This window comes from Nicotiana tabacum, chromosome 9 (genome assembly GCF_000715075.1).
Source record: "Nicotiana tabacum cultivar K326 chromosome 9, ASM71507v2, whole genome shotgun sequence".
In the NCBI taxonomy this organism is placed as follows: Eukaryota; Viridiplantae; Streptophyta; class Magnoliopsida; order Solanales; family Solanaceae; genus Nicotiana; species Nicotiana tabacum.
Window position 1 is genome coordinate 112,353,230 of NC_134088.1, and position 16,718 is coordinate 112,369,947.

Here is a 16,718-nt window from a genome sequence, read left to right on the forward strand (position 1 = left end):
AGGCAAGGCTCGAGAGACCTAGCGCTAAAGCAATTGTAGTGGCCCTTGCTCTATCTGCTTCTTTCTCTTCCCGATAAGAATTTCTAGGACCCGCTTGGCCATAGATTTTGTCAAAATAAATTTGGGTTTTATTTGGCAAACACATGTTTGGTCATAGATTTTGCCTATATTTTGGCAAAATCCCAAATCCCAATCGCTGGTTTTGGGCCAAAATATCACTATTACATTTTTTAAAAATTGTCCCAAACTTTTATATTTTATAAAAGAGTCCACCATTTATTATTTTGTAACAATGTTGCTTCGTCTTCTCGGTCACCTGATAGTGTATCATGTAGTTCATTATAAAAATGATAATTTTGTATCAAATTTATTTATGTTCGAAACTATGATTTGCGATAATATAATGAATGTTATTGATAATGATACCGTTGGGTATTTCTGATAGTTTTTAGAACTTGTAGGTATAAGCCATGTTATATTTTTTCAAAATAAAATTAAAAAATATATTTTAAAAACTAATGTCCAAACACATTTTTATCTTCAAACCAAATTTCACCCAAATCAAATTTTTCAGAACAAATTTAAAAATCTATGGCCAAACACTAGCCTAGACTCCTAAATTTGAGGAACCCCCATTTTAAAACTTTACAAATATAAAAATTTATTATTCAATCCATTTTCTAATGAATAATTCATTATCCAGACCATTTTTAATGAATAATATAGGTGAATAACTATTTTTTTTTTTTCACCACTAATTACGACGCATTTGAGTAGTCAAATTTTCATTTTGGGGGGACAGTTGGTCTCCTATCTCAGCCCGATGCTGTTACTTCCTTTTTTTATGTTTCCCCAGCTTGCAGCGTTGGCGCCAACGAACATTTACGTTATGAATCACTATATAGGAACCCAATACACACAATATTATATTGTTATCGGGTAAGGAAAACAGTCTGACTCGTATGCATCCCATCTGATCTTACATATAAAATTCAGAGAGCGAAAGAGAAGCTAAATTATACACACAAAAAAAGAAGAGGACAAATAAACAAAGTGACGAGAGGAAAAACTAAATCCATGTTCTTATTCACAAAAGCAAAAGACATGTCGAACAAGACAAGGAAGCAAACATAAGATGAACAAAGCAATAAAAACTCCAAAATGAATCTACAGCCTCATGCAAATAACAGGCAGCTTAGTTCTAAGCAAATCCCATGATCATGTCATTGCCAAAGCTCCTAATCACTTCTGGTATTTTCATTACAATCTCCTGCTCTCTCCCTCTCTCTCCTCTTTCTTCCTCCTCCTCTCTCGGATCAATCGGCTCTGTCGGAGCAACGGCCGCCGACGGCAAAATAACAGCTTCACGCTGAGCATCCAATATTCTCCTAAGCCTCTCTTCGCTAACACCAAATGCAGCTGCAAATTCAGGTCCTCTCATGCTTTGTAGTATTGAATTCTGACCTACCAAGAACTGTGGCCTGTTCTTTTTTGCTGTTGTTGTGAAACCGAAGAACTCGAATGGTCCGGTTCTTGATGCAATTTGACAGAAGGGGAAGTACCTTGGCACCCAAAACACATCTCCTTCGTTTACTCTCGAGTTCATTGCTAGTGTACCGTTTGGATACACAATTTGGATACTGCCACTTCCTCTTAACACTATTCCATATTCTGTTGCTGTTGGATTAATGTGAGGTGCCATCATAGCTCCCTACAAAAAAGAAAAAAAAAAAATATAGTATAGTTACTTCTTCTAATGTGACAAATTACAAAATAAGTTTATGTTATAATTGAAGGGAGCCCTGAGCAATGGTAAGTTGTCTCTGTGTGGCTGCCCCCTTAATTATTTTTATAGAACATTGTTATAATCAGGGTCTGGGAATTCTAACAAGAAAATTCACACAAAAATTGCAGTAGTGTCACGACTAGAATTCAAAATCTAAAGCAATATATGGAACCCTTCATCACACTACATCTTAAAGCTTCCTTAATCACTCACTCTACACCAGAAGGGGATTCAAGAGATTGTATACACACAAGTTTTTGTTCCATAAGGGGATTCAAGAGATAGTACACACACAAGTTTTTTGTTTTTAGCCTATTTGCACCGTAAATTTCTCTGCTCTCCGAGATCATTCAATTATATTCTTTTCATCAAACTTAGCTCCTCTACTAATTATACTGGATAAAGTTTAGTGATTACACATGCGCTAATTATAATGAATAAAGTATAGTGATTAAACAGTCACTTGTTAAAAGTTTAGTAATTACATTAAACTACGACACTAAACATGGACGAAACATCATGGTTAAAAAGAATGGTGAAACGAAATTACCGCTGAAAGATTGACAAGATAGACGCCAATGTCAGCATGCTTCAATGGAGAATAATCAGATTGATCTAAGGCCAAGCTCCACCCATAGTCATTCTTATAATCTGCCTTTCTGTCAAAAAGATTGTAGGAGTCTGGACCTTTGCCTCTTCGTCTGTCGTCGCCTTTCCTCCCCTCTCTCCTGTTTCTTTCATTACCAAAAAGATTAGTCAAGAACTTTCTCAAAGACCATATTGGCTGCTCTTTTTCCTCTTCTTCTTCTTGGCTAGCTTCTTCCTCCAAATGCACAATTCTCTTTAGGTGTTCAAGTTTCTGGTGTTGTTCTAGGTTCAAGAATGTAGCCCATATGCTCGGTGTAGGAGAATGTGTAGTGTTCAGATATACAATTGCACCTGAATATTGTCTTGTCAAGATCTCACTCACTTCTGCTGTGGATACCTGTCATGGTAACGAATCTTGATTTAACTATTTTTACTTCTTTATAAAGGGATTCAAGTCATATGCATGAGAGTGCAAACTGCTAGCTAGTTTGTCAATTTTAACATGTGATCGCAAGTTATCATTTTTACAAAATTACCAATTAATGCTTATCAAGAACTTCACTTAATATGTGACATGATTGTGTAAATGTTTTTTACATGTGAGAGTGTGGTACTTAAAATCCTAGTTAAGTATAGAAGAACTAACTCAAATAGCCACGGACTTAATCTCTTAAACTAAAAATAACCGGCAGATATATACTATATATAACTCGTGTAATATATGTATAACTATGTATAATTAATGTATATTCTATGTATATCGGCAAGAAAATTGAATATTGAATCTGGTCGGCTAACAACCCCTTAAATATATCATGATATGTTTGCTTCAAGAGTTCTCATAACTTACATTGAATGCTGTCGATAATGTCAGAGTGTCGAAACCAGCAAGTACAGATGTTGGATACATTCCACCACCAATGAAGAAAGACTGCAAAAAATGATCAATTGTAACTCAACAATTCAACAGCCAAAAGAGAATCTCTCTAAAAAAAAGATCCATTTTTGCTGAAATTTACAAGATATAGGTTACATTCAAAAGACAATGCAAAAGGGGTACCTGGAAACCGAGCCATCCTAAGCTGCTAGAGGTGCTAATGCTGCAAATGATGTGAAGTCTCTGTCCCTCAGCTGGATTAACAAGATAGAAAGCAGAGCCAGCTCGAATGCTGTACACATCTCCTTCCTTCAATCGCCTTTCTGTAAAATCATCTTTGTATATGTGCCCAATTCTTGTTTCCCCTGCAATGTCAACAGTCAAAAAACTTTATTCATTTCTCCAAAGATTTTTATTTGAAGAATTAACCCAAGCTGCCCACCTAATCGCTTTAAGTCATGTATAATCAGTGTATACTGGAACAGTGAATCTGACAGGTTATTCGTGTTAAAATCACTTTTTATTTTGGTATAAAAACAATCATACAAGAACAATAAAGAAAAGGAGTCTTGGCACGACACTGTGGTTAGGACATCCATCACATGTTCAAGTCGTGAAAACAACTTATTACATAAATGGAAGACAAAATTGAGTACAATAGATCCAATGTTGTCCGACCCTCTTCAGCTGAACCCAAAACTTCTTATTTCGACTATATATATATATATATATGAGTAAAACTCCTGAAAATTAGTATCCGTGTTAACATTTTGATCATTAGTTTTCAAAGAACTTAGAACCAATACATTAAATCTTGAATCCAACTCTATAACAGAGAGATTAGTTCACCAAATAATCTCTTTATTCAAGAAGCTAAGCATAGAGAAAGAAGCGAAAAAGATGAAAACTCTACCTCGGCGAACAAAGAGGGTGAGATGAGAATCAAGATACTGAGGGATGAAAAGACTGTTAGGTTCCATAGTAATAAAACCAATATGCATTGGACTTTGAAACATAGAAATCCCACCACCAAATCCACCTCTCACCACTCTCATAACTCCAGCATCAGTCCTCACTATTTCCTTTGAATCATGCAATAAAAACCATCCACTTTCACTTTCCTCTTCTTCTTCTTCCATCTCTTTCCCTCTTCTGTCATATTCATAACCACTAACAGAAGCCACAAGAGCAGAGGAAATCACCAGCAATAAGATCAAAAGATCCTTTCTGTTTCCCATTTTCCTTTTATCACTTGCCAAAAAAAAGTTGATTCTTTTCTCAAACGGTGTAGAAAATGCAGGAAGTTGAAGCAGTTTATGTAGAGGGAAGAGAATGGTTATAGGGAAACAGGTGTCATGCATGCAAGAATTGAAGGATTTGCTGGCGTATTGTGGTATAGACACAATTGAATTGAGAGTTAAATGTGAGATAAATCTGGTCTCAACCCAAGACAAAGTCTTTGCTTGCTGCTTTTTTCTTCTTCTCATCTGTTAGCAAATTTGGAACTTTTTTTTTTCTTTTTTTGTTATTTGAAAACTCATTATATTCGGATTCGTGCGGCATAGTACTCATTCGAGGGAAAGTGTTTCCTATCAAGTATTTTTTTGTTAAAGAAATAACAGTCTCATCCGCTACACCCATCTTCTTTGCAGTGCAAATTTGAAACTGTTGTGTTTTCTTCGTTTTATTGGGTTTAGTCGCACAATTTGTGTTCGTTCTCCCATTCTTTTGTGATATCATGTTGAAAACAATTATTGTACTACATGAAAAATGTAATAAAGTAATTGTACCAAAAAAGTTTGAGAAAAATACAAAAAAGGATATTTGACTCTCCAACTTGTAACACGTTCATATAAATTAAGAGAGTAATATTTTTTTTACAAACAACTTCATATTTTTGCATATTCATAATTTCTTTATTGATTAAAAATATGTCTGTTCAATTGTTACGAAAGAGAGGATTACAAAGTACTAAATCTTATATTCAGCCAAATGCATTGCATCGTTACAAACTTTCTCCCAATTAATAAACAACGTCACATGGTATATGTCAAATCAGGACACGCCAAAATACGTAGTTTGCTAATTAAAGTTTTATCGCTCGTACTCATTTTAGTTAATCATTTATAGTACCTATTTCGTACTAGGTTCAAGGGCCTAAAGAGAAAATGCTAGGTACAAAAAGTTTCTCCGTTCCTATGGTTCGAAATCAAACATATAGTTATTAAAGGGTAGATAATCTCATTTATCCTGTGTAGTCACGTTTTCGCTCCGCTTGACCCACCAGAAAATCAGGGTATATGTTACCCCCGGTTATACCCGTATACATAAATACTGAATTTTAAGTAGAATATTAAAAAATTAGTTTAAACGTCTATATCAAGTGAAAATAATAAAAATGGTCCTTTATGTTTGAAGATAGGTTTAAACTTGTTCATTAAATATATTACTGAACATTGGTCATTTAAATTTATATTTACTAAGAATGAGCACTTTTTGATCTCCATCAACATTTAGGGCCCCTTTGGACATCAATTTTTTTAACTTTTTTTCGAAATCAATATTTGAACATAAAATTTTTAATTTTTATTTAAAAATAAATTTTAAAATTTTTCGAAAATTTTAAAAACTCTAAAAAAACTATTTTTTAAAATTTTTATTTTAAATCACTACAAAATTCAATAAAAGCCTAAAATTATCTAATTTTCGAATATCATTTTTCAAAATTTTATAATTTTTATGATCAAACGCCAACTTAATATTACTGGCAATTAGATTTACTAGAATTTGCAAAATACAAAAAAGAGATGATGTACCCAAAAAATATCAGGAAAGTTGAAAAAAACTGCATCACTAACTACATGTGTCTAGTGGAGTTTTTGGTGTTGTGATTTGGAGTTCAAAATGATTTTCCTGGTATTTTTGGTCAAAACATTTTTTTGTTATTTTGTTATTTTGAGAAATGATATTTTAACTTCTTCTTATGTACATTTAATTGTTCTTTTTTTTTCTCGTCTTTGGTTTTAAGAAAGAAAAACCCTCCCGCAGCGGCCTCAACTCCCAGTCTCCCACCCTTGGCCGCCGTTCTCTTTTTATTCTTTTGGTTTCTTGGACCTTTTGCCTCATTCCTGTTATAAACAAAAATGGGAAAGAAAGCAGGAAAGTTCAAAAAGAAGGAAACCAACAACGCTCCAAAAAAAGCAAAACGTGATTTTTACAATGAAGATGATGATATGATGAATGATGCCATCGATGCCTGTGAGTTTTTTTTTTGATGCTTTTAGTTTTAAGGCTGAAAAATTAGAAATATGTACTATGAAGAATGAAAATAATATGATTTATAATTGCTAGAAAGAATGAGAATGATATCTTTGAGCTCAAAATTTGATTGTTGTTATGCCCAGTTGAAGTATATTGATGGTTCTTTTAGTGGAAGATTTTACTTCTTTTGTTATTCCCAGTTGAAGTTTAATTTTTTTTTTTTTTTTTTGGAAATTTTAGCTTATGGCTGAAAAACTAAAAAAAAATGATTTTCTTTTGAACTGAATGTTTTATCTCTGTTGTAGTTTGAAGGTCATTTGTGTGCTAGATATTTTCAGCTTTACTGCTTTGTTATTAGCAATAGTTGCTAGAAAGAGTGAGAATGATATATCTTTGAGCTCAAGATTTGATTTTATCTTGCCCCGTTGAAGTGTATTGAGGGTTTTTTGATATTTCCAGTTTTACAGCTCAAAATTTAGCAATTAAATAAACAGATTTGAATAAGAAAACAGGAAACATATTAGAAATAAAAAAGAAAAAGAAAAATGATTTCTTTTTAAGCTGAAAAGTTTCTCTCCATCAATAGTTGATTTCTTTTTGGGTTTCAGATATTAAAGATTTCCTCCTAGGATATTAGCTATAAATGCACAACAAAAGGATGGAAAAAAGCATTTTTCTGAGCTCAAATTTAGTTTGTGTTATGCCTAGTTAAAGTTTATTAAGGGGTTTGATATTTTCAGTTTTAATACTCCTACAAGTAGCCAAAAGAAGGAAAAAAAAGAAAAATATTGAAATAAATGATTGCTAAGAGCTGAGAATTTACTTTTCATATTGTCTGGTTGATGTTTATAGCCGTAAAAAGTTAGAAATAAATAGAATAAAGAATGCAAAGAAATATCATTTCTTTTGAGCCAAAATTTTCCTCTGTTTATGTCCAGTTGAAGTTTTATTTGGTTTTTAGGTATAAGAGAAGATAAAGATTTATAGTTTATAATTGCTAGTAGTTTGCATTTGTTTGGATGTTTGCTTTATTTGAATCCACGGGGAGAGAGAGAATTTCAGAGAAAATGCTTTTTTATGTTACTGATCTACTTGTTTAAATGTAGTTCATGAACAGAGAGACATGATCCCACTGAATGTTAATGAAGATGATGCAGAGTCGGATGAAGATAATGAGCATCCTGTGTATGATCTTAAGGTGATACGGGTTTTCTTTTCCAACTTTTATCTTCATACTGAAAGTTTATAAACTGTATCAAGTAATTAGATTGCTACTTTGATGTAAGCAAGTCAACTAATTGCTCAAAGTTGGGTAACTGTTTCCTTTATGTAGGAGGATGAAGATGAGGAGGATGAAGATGACGACCTTGATGATGCTGAACTTACTGGCCTTGGTGCTAAAAGTGTGCAACTAAACTCAAACTTGTGACTGCTTTTACCTATTGAAAAGAAATACTTAGCTGAATTGCATATCCTGTTTCTCCCGTTATGATTTTTTTTTTCCTGATATTCCTTTTGAACGCTTCTGAAGGCAGCTTAGAACAGATGATTAGCTTATATTTATTCTAGGAGTTTCCTGTCCCAAAAAAGAAGCAGCAAAAATAAAGCAGAAGAGAAAAATAACAGCTTGTACTATTTCAACCTGTCATTAAGATTTTGAAAATGCATGTGTGGTGGTGGTGGGAAGAATTATGCAATTCCTATTGTTTGATTAGTGAATTGATGCTAATTAGTTCGGAGATTAAATAATGAATGACGTGTTCGAATTGCGTAAATACTGCACGAAGATGAGTAACTGTAACCACTAAGTTATAGTACTATTTCTACTGCGGCTCCTAAATATGAGTTTCTCTGCACTGGGCTGCTACACATAAACGGCAGCAGGAAGATTCTTTCCATTCTCATATATTGACTGAACTGATAAGGCGATTGGTTTCCTTCAAATAATAGTTGGTTGTTCATTTGTTTTGGTTCTCGATCTCTTACTGTTCGCCTCTTTTTTGCATCTTCTGCTTGGGGCAATTTTTAATTATCTAATTTGAGTACCTATTTTTACTTTAGTTGCAAGGACACAGAAATATTTACGAGCTACAATGGGCGGGGTTGAGGATGAAATGCACGATGAAGCTGAAGAGGAGAAAGAAGAGAGGCCTCTGTGGGGAAGAGGAAAAAATATCTATTATTATCAAGATAAGCAGGTAGGATTTTGACTAATTATTTGGTTCATTTTATTTTATTATGACATTATATACGGCATGCTTGGAGAAACCAGTATTTACTGGCGTTAAAAAAACAATCTGACGTCTGAGGAATATCCTCTCCTTACTGTTTCAACTGTACCTAAGTTCTTTGATCATGTTGTCATTTGTGTGCAGTACTTGATGTTTAAACGTTTTGTTTGTTAGGGTCCCGAGCAAGAGTCGAGTGATGAGGACCTTATCGCGGAGGAAGAGGCAGAGGTCTTGAGATTGCAGCAGAAGAAAGCTAAATCCTTATCTGCAGAGGATTTTGGTCTTGAAGATGATGAAGAGGAGCTTACATTGGAGGTAAGAAATTCAATTTCTATATAACGTCCATTCGATGATTTGTTTCTATCTTTTGTGGTCGGATGTGCATTCTTATGGATAATATTGCAGGAAATTTTGGCCCAAGGAAAATCTGGATTAGCAGTTTCTGCAGACGGAGAAGCCAAAAATGAAACTGGCACTGCTTACGAGGAAGTGCAGAAGGATTTGAATGCTTTGACGAAAGAAGAGCAAATGGATGTTGTCTATAGGTGAGCTTCTCTGTCCTGCATGTGCTAATTTCATTGTGACATGTTGGTTCTTTTACGTTTTATTGCTTGTCATTGGCAACAAGATTATGTCATGTACTTTGTGTCTCTGTAACTACAACAACAACAACAACCCAGTAGGATCCCACAAGTGGGGTCTGGGGAGGGTAGAGTGTACGCAGACCTTACCCCTACCCCAGAGGGATAGAGAGGCTGTTTCCGGGAGACCCTCGGCTCAAAGACAATAGATCCGTAACAACAACAGAAACCTGAAAAATAGAATCAATATCGTAAAAGACAATAAATAAATAGAAAGGCCAAAATGTGAAAGACATCAAAAATGTAAAACACAACAAAAACCGCTAGCACTCCTAGACAAAACACTATCAGCCTAGCATGCACAACGAGGGTACACGCTCGCTACCCCTAACCTACAACCCTAATGCTCGACCTCCACACCTTCCTATCATTTATAGTCATGATAATATCAGTATGGAAAATTTTGGAAGGAGGCACATAGGTTATAGTCACTATCATTTACCATGAATGTTGCTAGCGTTTTTTTATAAATTTGAAATAGATATCACTATGATTCTAAACAAATAGAAGAGAAAAAGGCAGGTGATCAATTAAGGTGTCATACTAGACAGTGTATGCTTAATTTTACTGGTAAAGGTTGTGGAAGTTGACAAAGAACAAAAACCCTACGTGTTGCTCAGTTCAGACTTCAGTAATGACAATAATGTTTGAGGACTCATCTTTGCGATGTCCTCAATTTAGCCATTTAAAAAGGGATCAGGTTGTATATTTCTTCAGGTTTCAGTAGGAAGTTTTGAACATGGGCATGGCGGACTTGAGAGTATTGAACACCATACTGAACAGAAAAGCTTACTGATTCTACTGCTTCATCAAAAAAAGGTTTACTGATTCTACTGTCATTGGCTAGATGTTAGATCATCTCTGGTAGGTAGCGAACATCAATTGTTTGCAGGCTAGATTATGCTTTTGACTCTATGATCTTTTTGTGATTACAGTTCTGCACCTGAATTGGTTGGTTTGCTATCTGAGCTTAGTGAAGCGCTTGAGCAGCTCGATAACAAAGTTAATCCTATACTCAACAAGGTATGCGCATTGTGAAATTCCACTAGCTACAGGTTACTTGGTCTCCTCATTATGCTAGTGGAATTTCTGAGTGCTCCATCTCAAAAAAAAAAAGATACTTGTCTGAGTGCATATAGCAAGATTCTATTTTGAGTATTCTATTCTGATTTTGTATTCATTTGAAATTGTAGAAATAAACTTGTTCCTCTTGTTGCTAATGTTACTTCTCCCTCCGTTCCAGTTTATGTGAACCTATTTTCTTTTTGGTCCGTTCCAAAAAGATTGACCCCTTCTAAATTTAGAAACAATTTTGCTTAAACTTACAATTCTACCCTTAATGAGAAGCTTTTATAAACCACACAAATACTCTGGCCCCTTTTTGACTTGTTTAGGACCACAAATTTCAAAAGTCTTCATTTTTTCTTAAACTCCGTGTCCAGTCAAACAGGTTCACATAAATTGGAACAGAGGGAGTATATCTTTTTTATTTTTGTTTTGTTTAAAAAAATATGTAATTATGACTTCATATTCTTATCTTGTAAATAATGATGTCATTGAAATAATAAGAAGAGAACTATTCTAACTTGAATCTTTTGTTTTCTAATCTAAATAATGTAAAAATGGAATGTAAGTAGGCGAGGGGTGGATGTAGCCTAGTGGATCAAGGATTGAATATATATTGTGAAATCTACTGCTACATTCTAGACCTGCTTGGCTGTGGTTCCTTTTGAACACTTTTGGGTTTCTCCGGCGATGTAAAACCTCTATAGTTAGTAGTTGCATTGGCTCTGATACTGGTATAAAGGTGTTCTGCTGAAAGGATGAAATAATTTAGCTTTAGAAATGATTTGTTGGAGACGTGGAGTAGTGTCAACTGACTAGTATAGTTAAAACAGTGAGAGTTGATTCATATAGCGATGGTGTCAGCTGTTCTTCTAGTCTGAAACTGAATGCAGCTTTTTGTAAGATAGGTTGATCTTGGAGTGATATTGCACGTGTCAGCATTTAACTTCCATTTTTCTCTATTAAGATTAATGGAGAGAATATGATAAAAGGTGGGATGCACTACATTGAGGTGAAGAAGCTACTTCTGCTGTCATATTGCCAAGCTATCACCTTCTATCTTCTTCTCAAATCCGAGGGACAACCAGTGCGTGATCATCCAGTCATTTCACGCCTTGTGGAGATCAAGAATTTGTTGAATAAGGTCACAACTCTTATCTTGTGATTCAAACAACAAAACATGGCCAAGTTACTGGGTGCCTGTTTTTGTTAATTCTGTTAATGATGACATTATTTGCTGGAAATCAATCACTTGATTATATGGTCCAGATATGCATAATTGATAAGATATGAGTCATATGACTGCTTTATTTTCTCTTAGATATCTGCTAAGCAAATTGAGCTCACACACACATGTTGACAGCTTTTGCTTGACCACCTCACATGGTAATATCTGTAGACTTGCAATTTTAAAGATAACTTAAGCTGTTAAAAATGGAAAAGGTTAATACAAACTGTAATGAGTATAATTATTTAGCTCATGGAAAAAGCTAGAGGCCACTTTATTATCTATTTAATGCTTATGGTTTCAATTTTTTGAACTTATTCTCATTCTATGCTGAATCTGTCTGTATCTGGGCTGTTTCTTCATTAGTGTAGTACAAAAAGTATCCTAGTGCTACTCTGAAGTGCAAAAAGTATCCTAGTGCTACTCTGAACTTGTTTGTTCATCCACACATGACTGCATGTGGATAACCTCCTATGCTTTCTTTCCTGCCCCTTTTTACCCCCCTCCCCCAAGTTTTGCAGCAGCATTCTGTATTATCCTTTCTCCCAAAAATACATTTGGTATTAAATTCCACACGTATGTAACAAGTTTTAAATGTTAAAGAAGATGATAAGCATCTTCCATTTCTCTGAAGTTGCATTGATGCCTCCACAAATTTCAGCTCTAACAAATGGATTAATTTTCTATGATGGTCTGCTGTACTACAGAACTAGGAAAGAAAACCCCCTTTTTTCCTCTTCTGCAGTTCTTTCTAAAAGGACATAACAGTCACTTATTCCTGCCAAGCCCAACTGTATGCCCTTCCCGTACCCAAGTGTCTTTCCTTTTTCTTTCATGTTGGTTTACAAATATTTAAATTCCTCAATTTCTTACTTTTGCATAGCTTCTAAAGTGAATACCCCAAATAGTCTCCAGTATTCTTATTGCTTTATTTGATGAACTAAATCTGTCTGTCTAGCATAGCTAGCTAAACTCATACATGAAATAAGTTAAATACGCGGATTTCTGGGGAAGGGATTCTTCAATTCTTGAATCAAGTTTTAGAGTCTTAGAGAATTTGAAATGGAAATGATATGTTAACTGATCGTTACCAAACATATTAAATTTGTCAAATGTGTACCGAATTAACATGCTTAGATGCTAAATGATGTTGCCAAATAGTTGCTAAGTCCTCTCCTTGTTCTTCTGATTTATTTGAATCTTGGCTAGCTTCAATGCGCATACCCTGCTCCCCTCTTCCTATCTTTCTAGTTGTTGACGAATTCATTTATGCAGATGAAAGAACTTGATGGAAATCTTCCTTCTGAACTAGAAGACTTTTTACACAAGAATGTTGATAATGTAACTGGTGTAAAGTTGGCGGGAAGTAACTTGGATTCTGAACCTCTCCCCATTAGTCACAAGCCTTCTGTGGCATTAGCTGATGTTCAAGAAACAGAGGTAAATTCCAGTTCGATTCATCTTATTTTGTTACTCAAGCATCCCATGATCATTTGTTTATTTGGGCTAATTTGATTGAAAACCTTTTGTATTTTTTATTAAGCAACCATGAAAAATTTAGTGTAAATTTTCCCTTCTTTGTAGCCTCATGAAGCTGAGTTGGTGGAGGCAAATGGTTTAAAGAGTCAACAGAAAAACGAATCAAAACGCAAACGTCAGGTAAATGGTGTATGTGTCTAAGCACATCTCTGTTCTGCTTATCAACCATCAGCAGGCGAGCCCACTGTCACTGTTACAATGCAAATGAAATATCACCAGACTAGTACCAATGTCATTGTCTTTTTATTTCTAACAGCTTTTTCATCCATGTTCCTATTTGTCGCAAGACCACCAGACCTCTTCTTCTTTTACCTGTAAGTTCAAATTAGCTAATTAAAGAATTGTGGCAGGATGATCAAGTTGGTATCCAGAGCAGGGAAATGTTAAAAGTGAGAGCTGACCTTGAGGAAAAATGGAAGCAGACAGGTGTCTTAAGTTCCATTGCACGAAAACATGAAAAACAAAACAAGCGCTTGCGACTACTGAATGGGTATTAATTTGCTTCGCGATATGTTGCTCCATATACGTCTTCTGTTAATCTACATAACTTAATGCAAACATGAAATCACTGATGGGAAGTCCAATGAATTATATGCAGGCAGTTGGCAACACCTGATGATTTTGATGATGATGCCATGGTTGCTGGAGATGATCGTGAGATACGGAGTTTAAATAAGCTGTCTAGGCTTGTGACTCCTCAAGTAGCGAGACCCAAGGTGTGGATCAGAAATGCTTTAATTTTGTGCTCGTTTTGTTGATTTTCATGTAAATAAATAACCTATTTCTTTTATGTGAGGGTATGCAACTGCATTGAGGTTGATTCTCTGTACTCATGGAATTTGACAGTCCTTTCAACTTCTGTCTCTGTTTGTGGCTCCCTTTCGCAAAATAGTGGCCCCCTTTTCCTTTATTGGTGATCACTTGACTGTTTTCCCTTATTCCTTCTTGCCTCTTTTATAGCAATTCCCAGGTATTTCAAAAAAAAAGAAAAAAAGAAAACGAAACCTGTTTGGCCTTGATAATCATAAATGGCCAACTGATTTGTGACGGAGGGGGTATATCTTTGCATGTCTTTCATAGAAGTTACATCTTTATATGTGCTCTTCTTAAGAGTTGAATGAGGTCGTAATATGTTATTTGAGTTATCTTCAGCTGCATGCAATTGTTAAGTTTTTAATTCTCCTGTGTGCTTATCAGGGTGAAGGCAACTATGTTTCTACTGTTTGGTGTCACTGTTTTCTAGCTGTGGCAATTAGGATTATTTAGAAACCCTTCATGTTTGACACATATTGTGTTAAATTGCCTTTCTCTTCGAGTTAAAATTGAATAATTGTGATATACCCTTTCACAAATATCATAGAAATACAGTGTGGTAGACCGGGAGTAGTATTATTGTGCAAGCAGTTTTTACTGACAATATTCAGGTAGCTGCCTGCTAAATTGGCTTTGGTGATCTGCACTTCTTCTCCTTTCATGTTTCCTTGGTATTGTTTTTATATATTTAAATGTGTGTTTGTGTGTGTATTTTGCTTTTGTTAAAGTAGATGTGTTATAATCATTTTTCCTTGCATGGAATGTTTTTTAAGCTTTCAAACTTCTTTAGTATGTCTCATGTGACTTAACCTAACTAGATGCATTATAACAACTTTTGTTCCTTTGAAAGGTAATTTCTGGTGATGATGATTTACCAAAGCGAGACGACATTGGAGAAAGGAGAAGAAAGCATGAACTAAGAGTTCTAGCTGGAGCCGGAGTTGAACCTTCTGATGATGTTGAAGATGAGCCCGGTAACCATGCAAGTGATGATGATGTTGCTAGTTCTGATGATGGTGAAATGGACTCAGATTTGGAATTCTATAAAGAAGTGGAAAAGCAACATTCAGCTAAGCTTGCTGCTAAAGAAAAGATGTATTCCAGGTTAGACTCAATATTGTTTAAGATTGTTAAAGCAAGCTCATTCCACCTGCTAAACTACTTTCTTTTGAAAGATTTTTAGGATACCCTATCGATATGGATTATTACGTATTATCCTTCTAAGTCCCGCATCTTTTTTTGATAAGATCCTCCAGCATTTGTTTCTCTAGCTCAATGGCATCCTTTGCTTGGCTATTTTTTCATTAGTGCATAACCTGGAAACAGACATGCATTTGTTCACTTTGATTCACTTAATTCACCATAATTTGCCACAGTAGAGCCCCGGTTATTTCGTCGACAACTGAAACGCTTGTGGATGGGAAGCGCCAGATAAATTACCAGGTATGACATATTAGCTTTGTCGCCAGTTGCACTCATCACCTACCTTTTTTTTCCTTTTCTTTTTGGTAGTTTCACTAAAGTCGGGTTTCTTTTATTTTTAGATGGAGAAGAACAGGGGACTTACTCGTCATCGTAACAAGCTAACTAAAAATCCAAGGAAGAAGTACAGGGTAAGTGGCTAAAACAGAATGCTTGTGTCTGACAAGAACTAAATTCCTGATATAACAATGTTGACAAAAATACTGTTCGTCTCTCTCTCAGGGAAAACATGAGAAGCAGCAGAAACGTAGGAAAGGACAAGTCCGCGATATCAAGAAGCCAAGTGGTCCTTATGGTGGAGAAACTACAGGAATTAATGCTGCTAGTAGGCGAAGTATCAGATTATAGAAATGAGTTCTTGGCTTCGCTCTACGCCTGGAGTATAAGTGATGGCATTCTCTTTGTGTTGAGGCCTTTGGTTTTACATTTACATGACGCGTGGGTTAACGAACGTCACAGAGATACAAACCCTTCTGCGGACAAAAGCCTACGATTTAAGTGGAGAAGGGTAGAGGGGTCGGCCCATTATCCACCGACTTCCAAACCAATCTCTGATGGCTTATATATTTTTCAGTTTTAAAAAAAAGATGATATTTTCTTTTTCTGCAAGCGTTTTTGTTGTGGTCAAAATTAGTTTTTTTTTCCTTCCAATTTTCCTTCCCCGGAAAAGGGAAGTGGAAAGGGATGTATAAGATGAATTTGAAGTGCTTATGTTTCTTATTTAAGCTTTTTAATCGATTATTTCGTAGCGGTCTCAACCCATATCCTGGGAATACACTGGGTTTGTTGTTGTTGTTGACTTGTTGTAGTGGTCTCAGCTTACAAAATATTGTGATGGTTAGCTTTACACTTTACGGTCATGTTTATTTCGTACTGGCCTTGAGAAAAGTCAAACAACAATAACAGATGCTAACGAATAACGTAACATTCGATGGAGAAGAATAGATTGGTGAAGAATTAACTTAGATCTAAAATATTTTAGAGTCAAATATAAGGGAAAGAGGATAAATAATAATAATAATAATATACCCAGTATTATCCTACACTGTGGGGTCTGGAGAAGGTAGTGTGTACCTTACCTCTACCTTGTGAGAATAGAGAGGTTGTTTCTAATAGATCTTCGGTTAAGGAAAGTATAAGCACCACATTAACGAAAATATAGACAAGAAACGACAATACCAAAAATCATATAAAAATAGAACGGCAA

At 35.1% G+C, this 16,718-nt stretch overlaps 2 protein-coding genes across 3 annotated transcripts; one reads left to right on the forward strand and one right to left on the reverse strand.

Moving 5' to 3' along the window:
- Window positions 1-1,059: 1,059 nt before the first annotated feature.
- LOC107782423 (vicilin-like seed storage protein At2g28490) lies at window positions 1,060-4,753 on the reverse strand. The gene is made up of 5 exons (XM_016603308.2): window positions 4,165-4,753; window positions 3,435-3,616; window positions 3,225-3,305; window positions 2,337-2,771; window positions 1,060-1,711 (listed from the first exon to the last, which is right to left on the reverse strand). The coding sequence occupies exons 1-5, from the start codon at window positions 4,736-4,738 to the stop codon at window positions 1,202-1,204; spliced, it is 1,782 nt and encodes a 593-aa protein (XP_016458794.2). The 5' UTR covers window positions 4,739-4,753; the 3' UTR covers window positions 1,060-1,201.
- Window positions 4,754-6,234: 1,481 nt separating this feature from the next.
- On the forward strand, window positions 6,235-16,252 carry LOC107811333 (protein THALLO). Of its 2 annotated transcripts, none has more exons than XM_016636238.2 (16): window positions 6,235-6,509; window positions 7,619-7,710; window positions 7,846-7,915; window positions 8,574-8,710; window positions 8,918-9,058; window positions 9,149-9,288; window positions 10,320-10,407; window positions 11,417-11,593; window positions 12,953-13,117; window positions 13,262-13,336; window positions 13,567-13,706; window positions 13,815-13,932; window positions 14,880-15,133; window positions 15,406-15,472; window positions 15,574-15,642; window positions 15,734-16,252. In XM_016636238.2, the coding sequence occupies exons 1-16, from the start codon at window positions 6,395-6,397 to the stop codon at window positions 15,857-15,859; spliced, it is 1,974 nt and encodes a 657-aa protein (XP_016491724.1). In that variant the 5' UTR covers window positions 6,235-6,394; the 3' UTR covers window positions 15,860-16,252. The 2 variants fall into 2 exon arrangements, with proteins under 2 accessions (XP_016491724.1, XP_016491725.1); XM_016636239.2 differs by having other exon boundaries at window positions 6,248-6,509; window positions 15,409-15,472.
- Window positions 16,253-16,718: the final 466 nt, after the last annotated feature.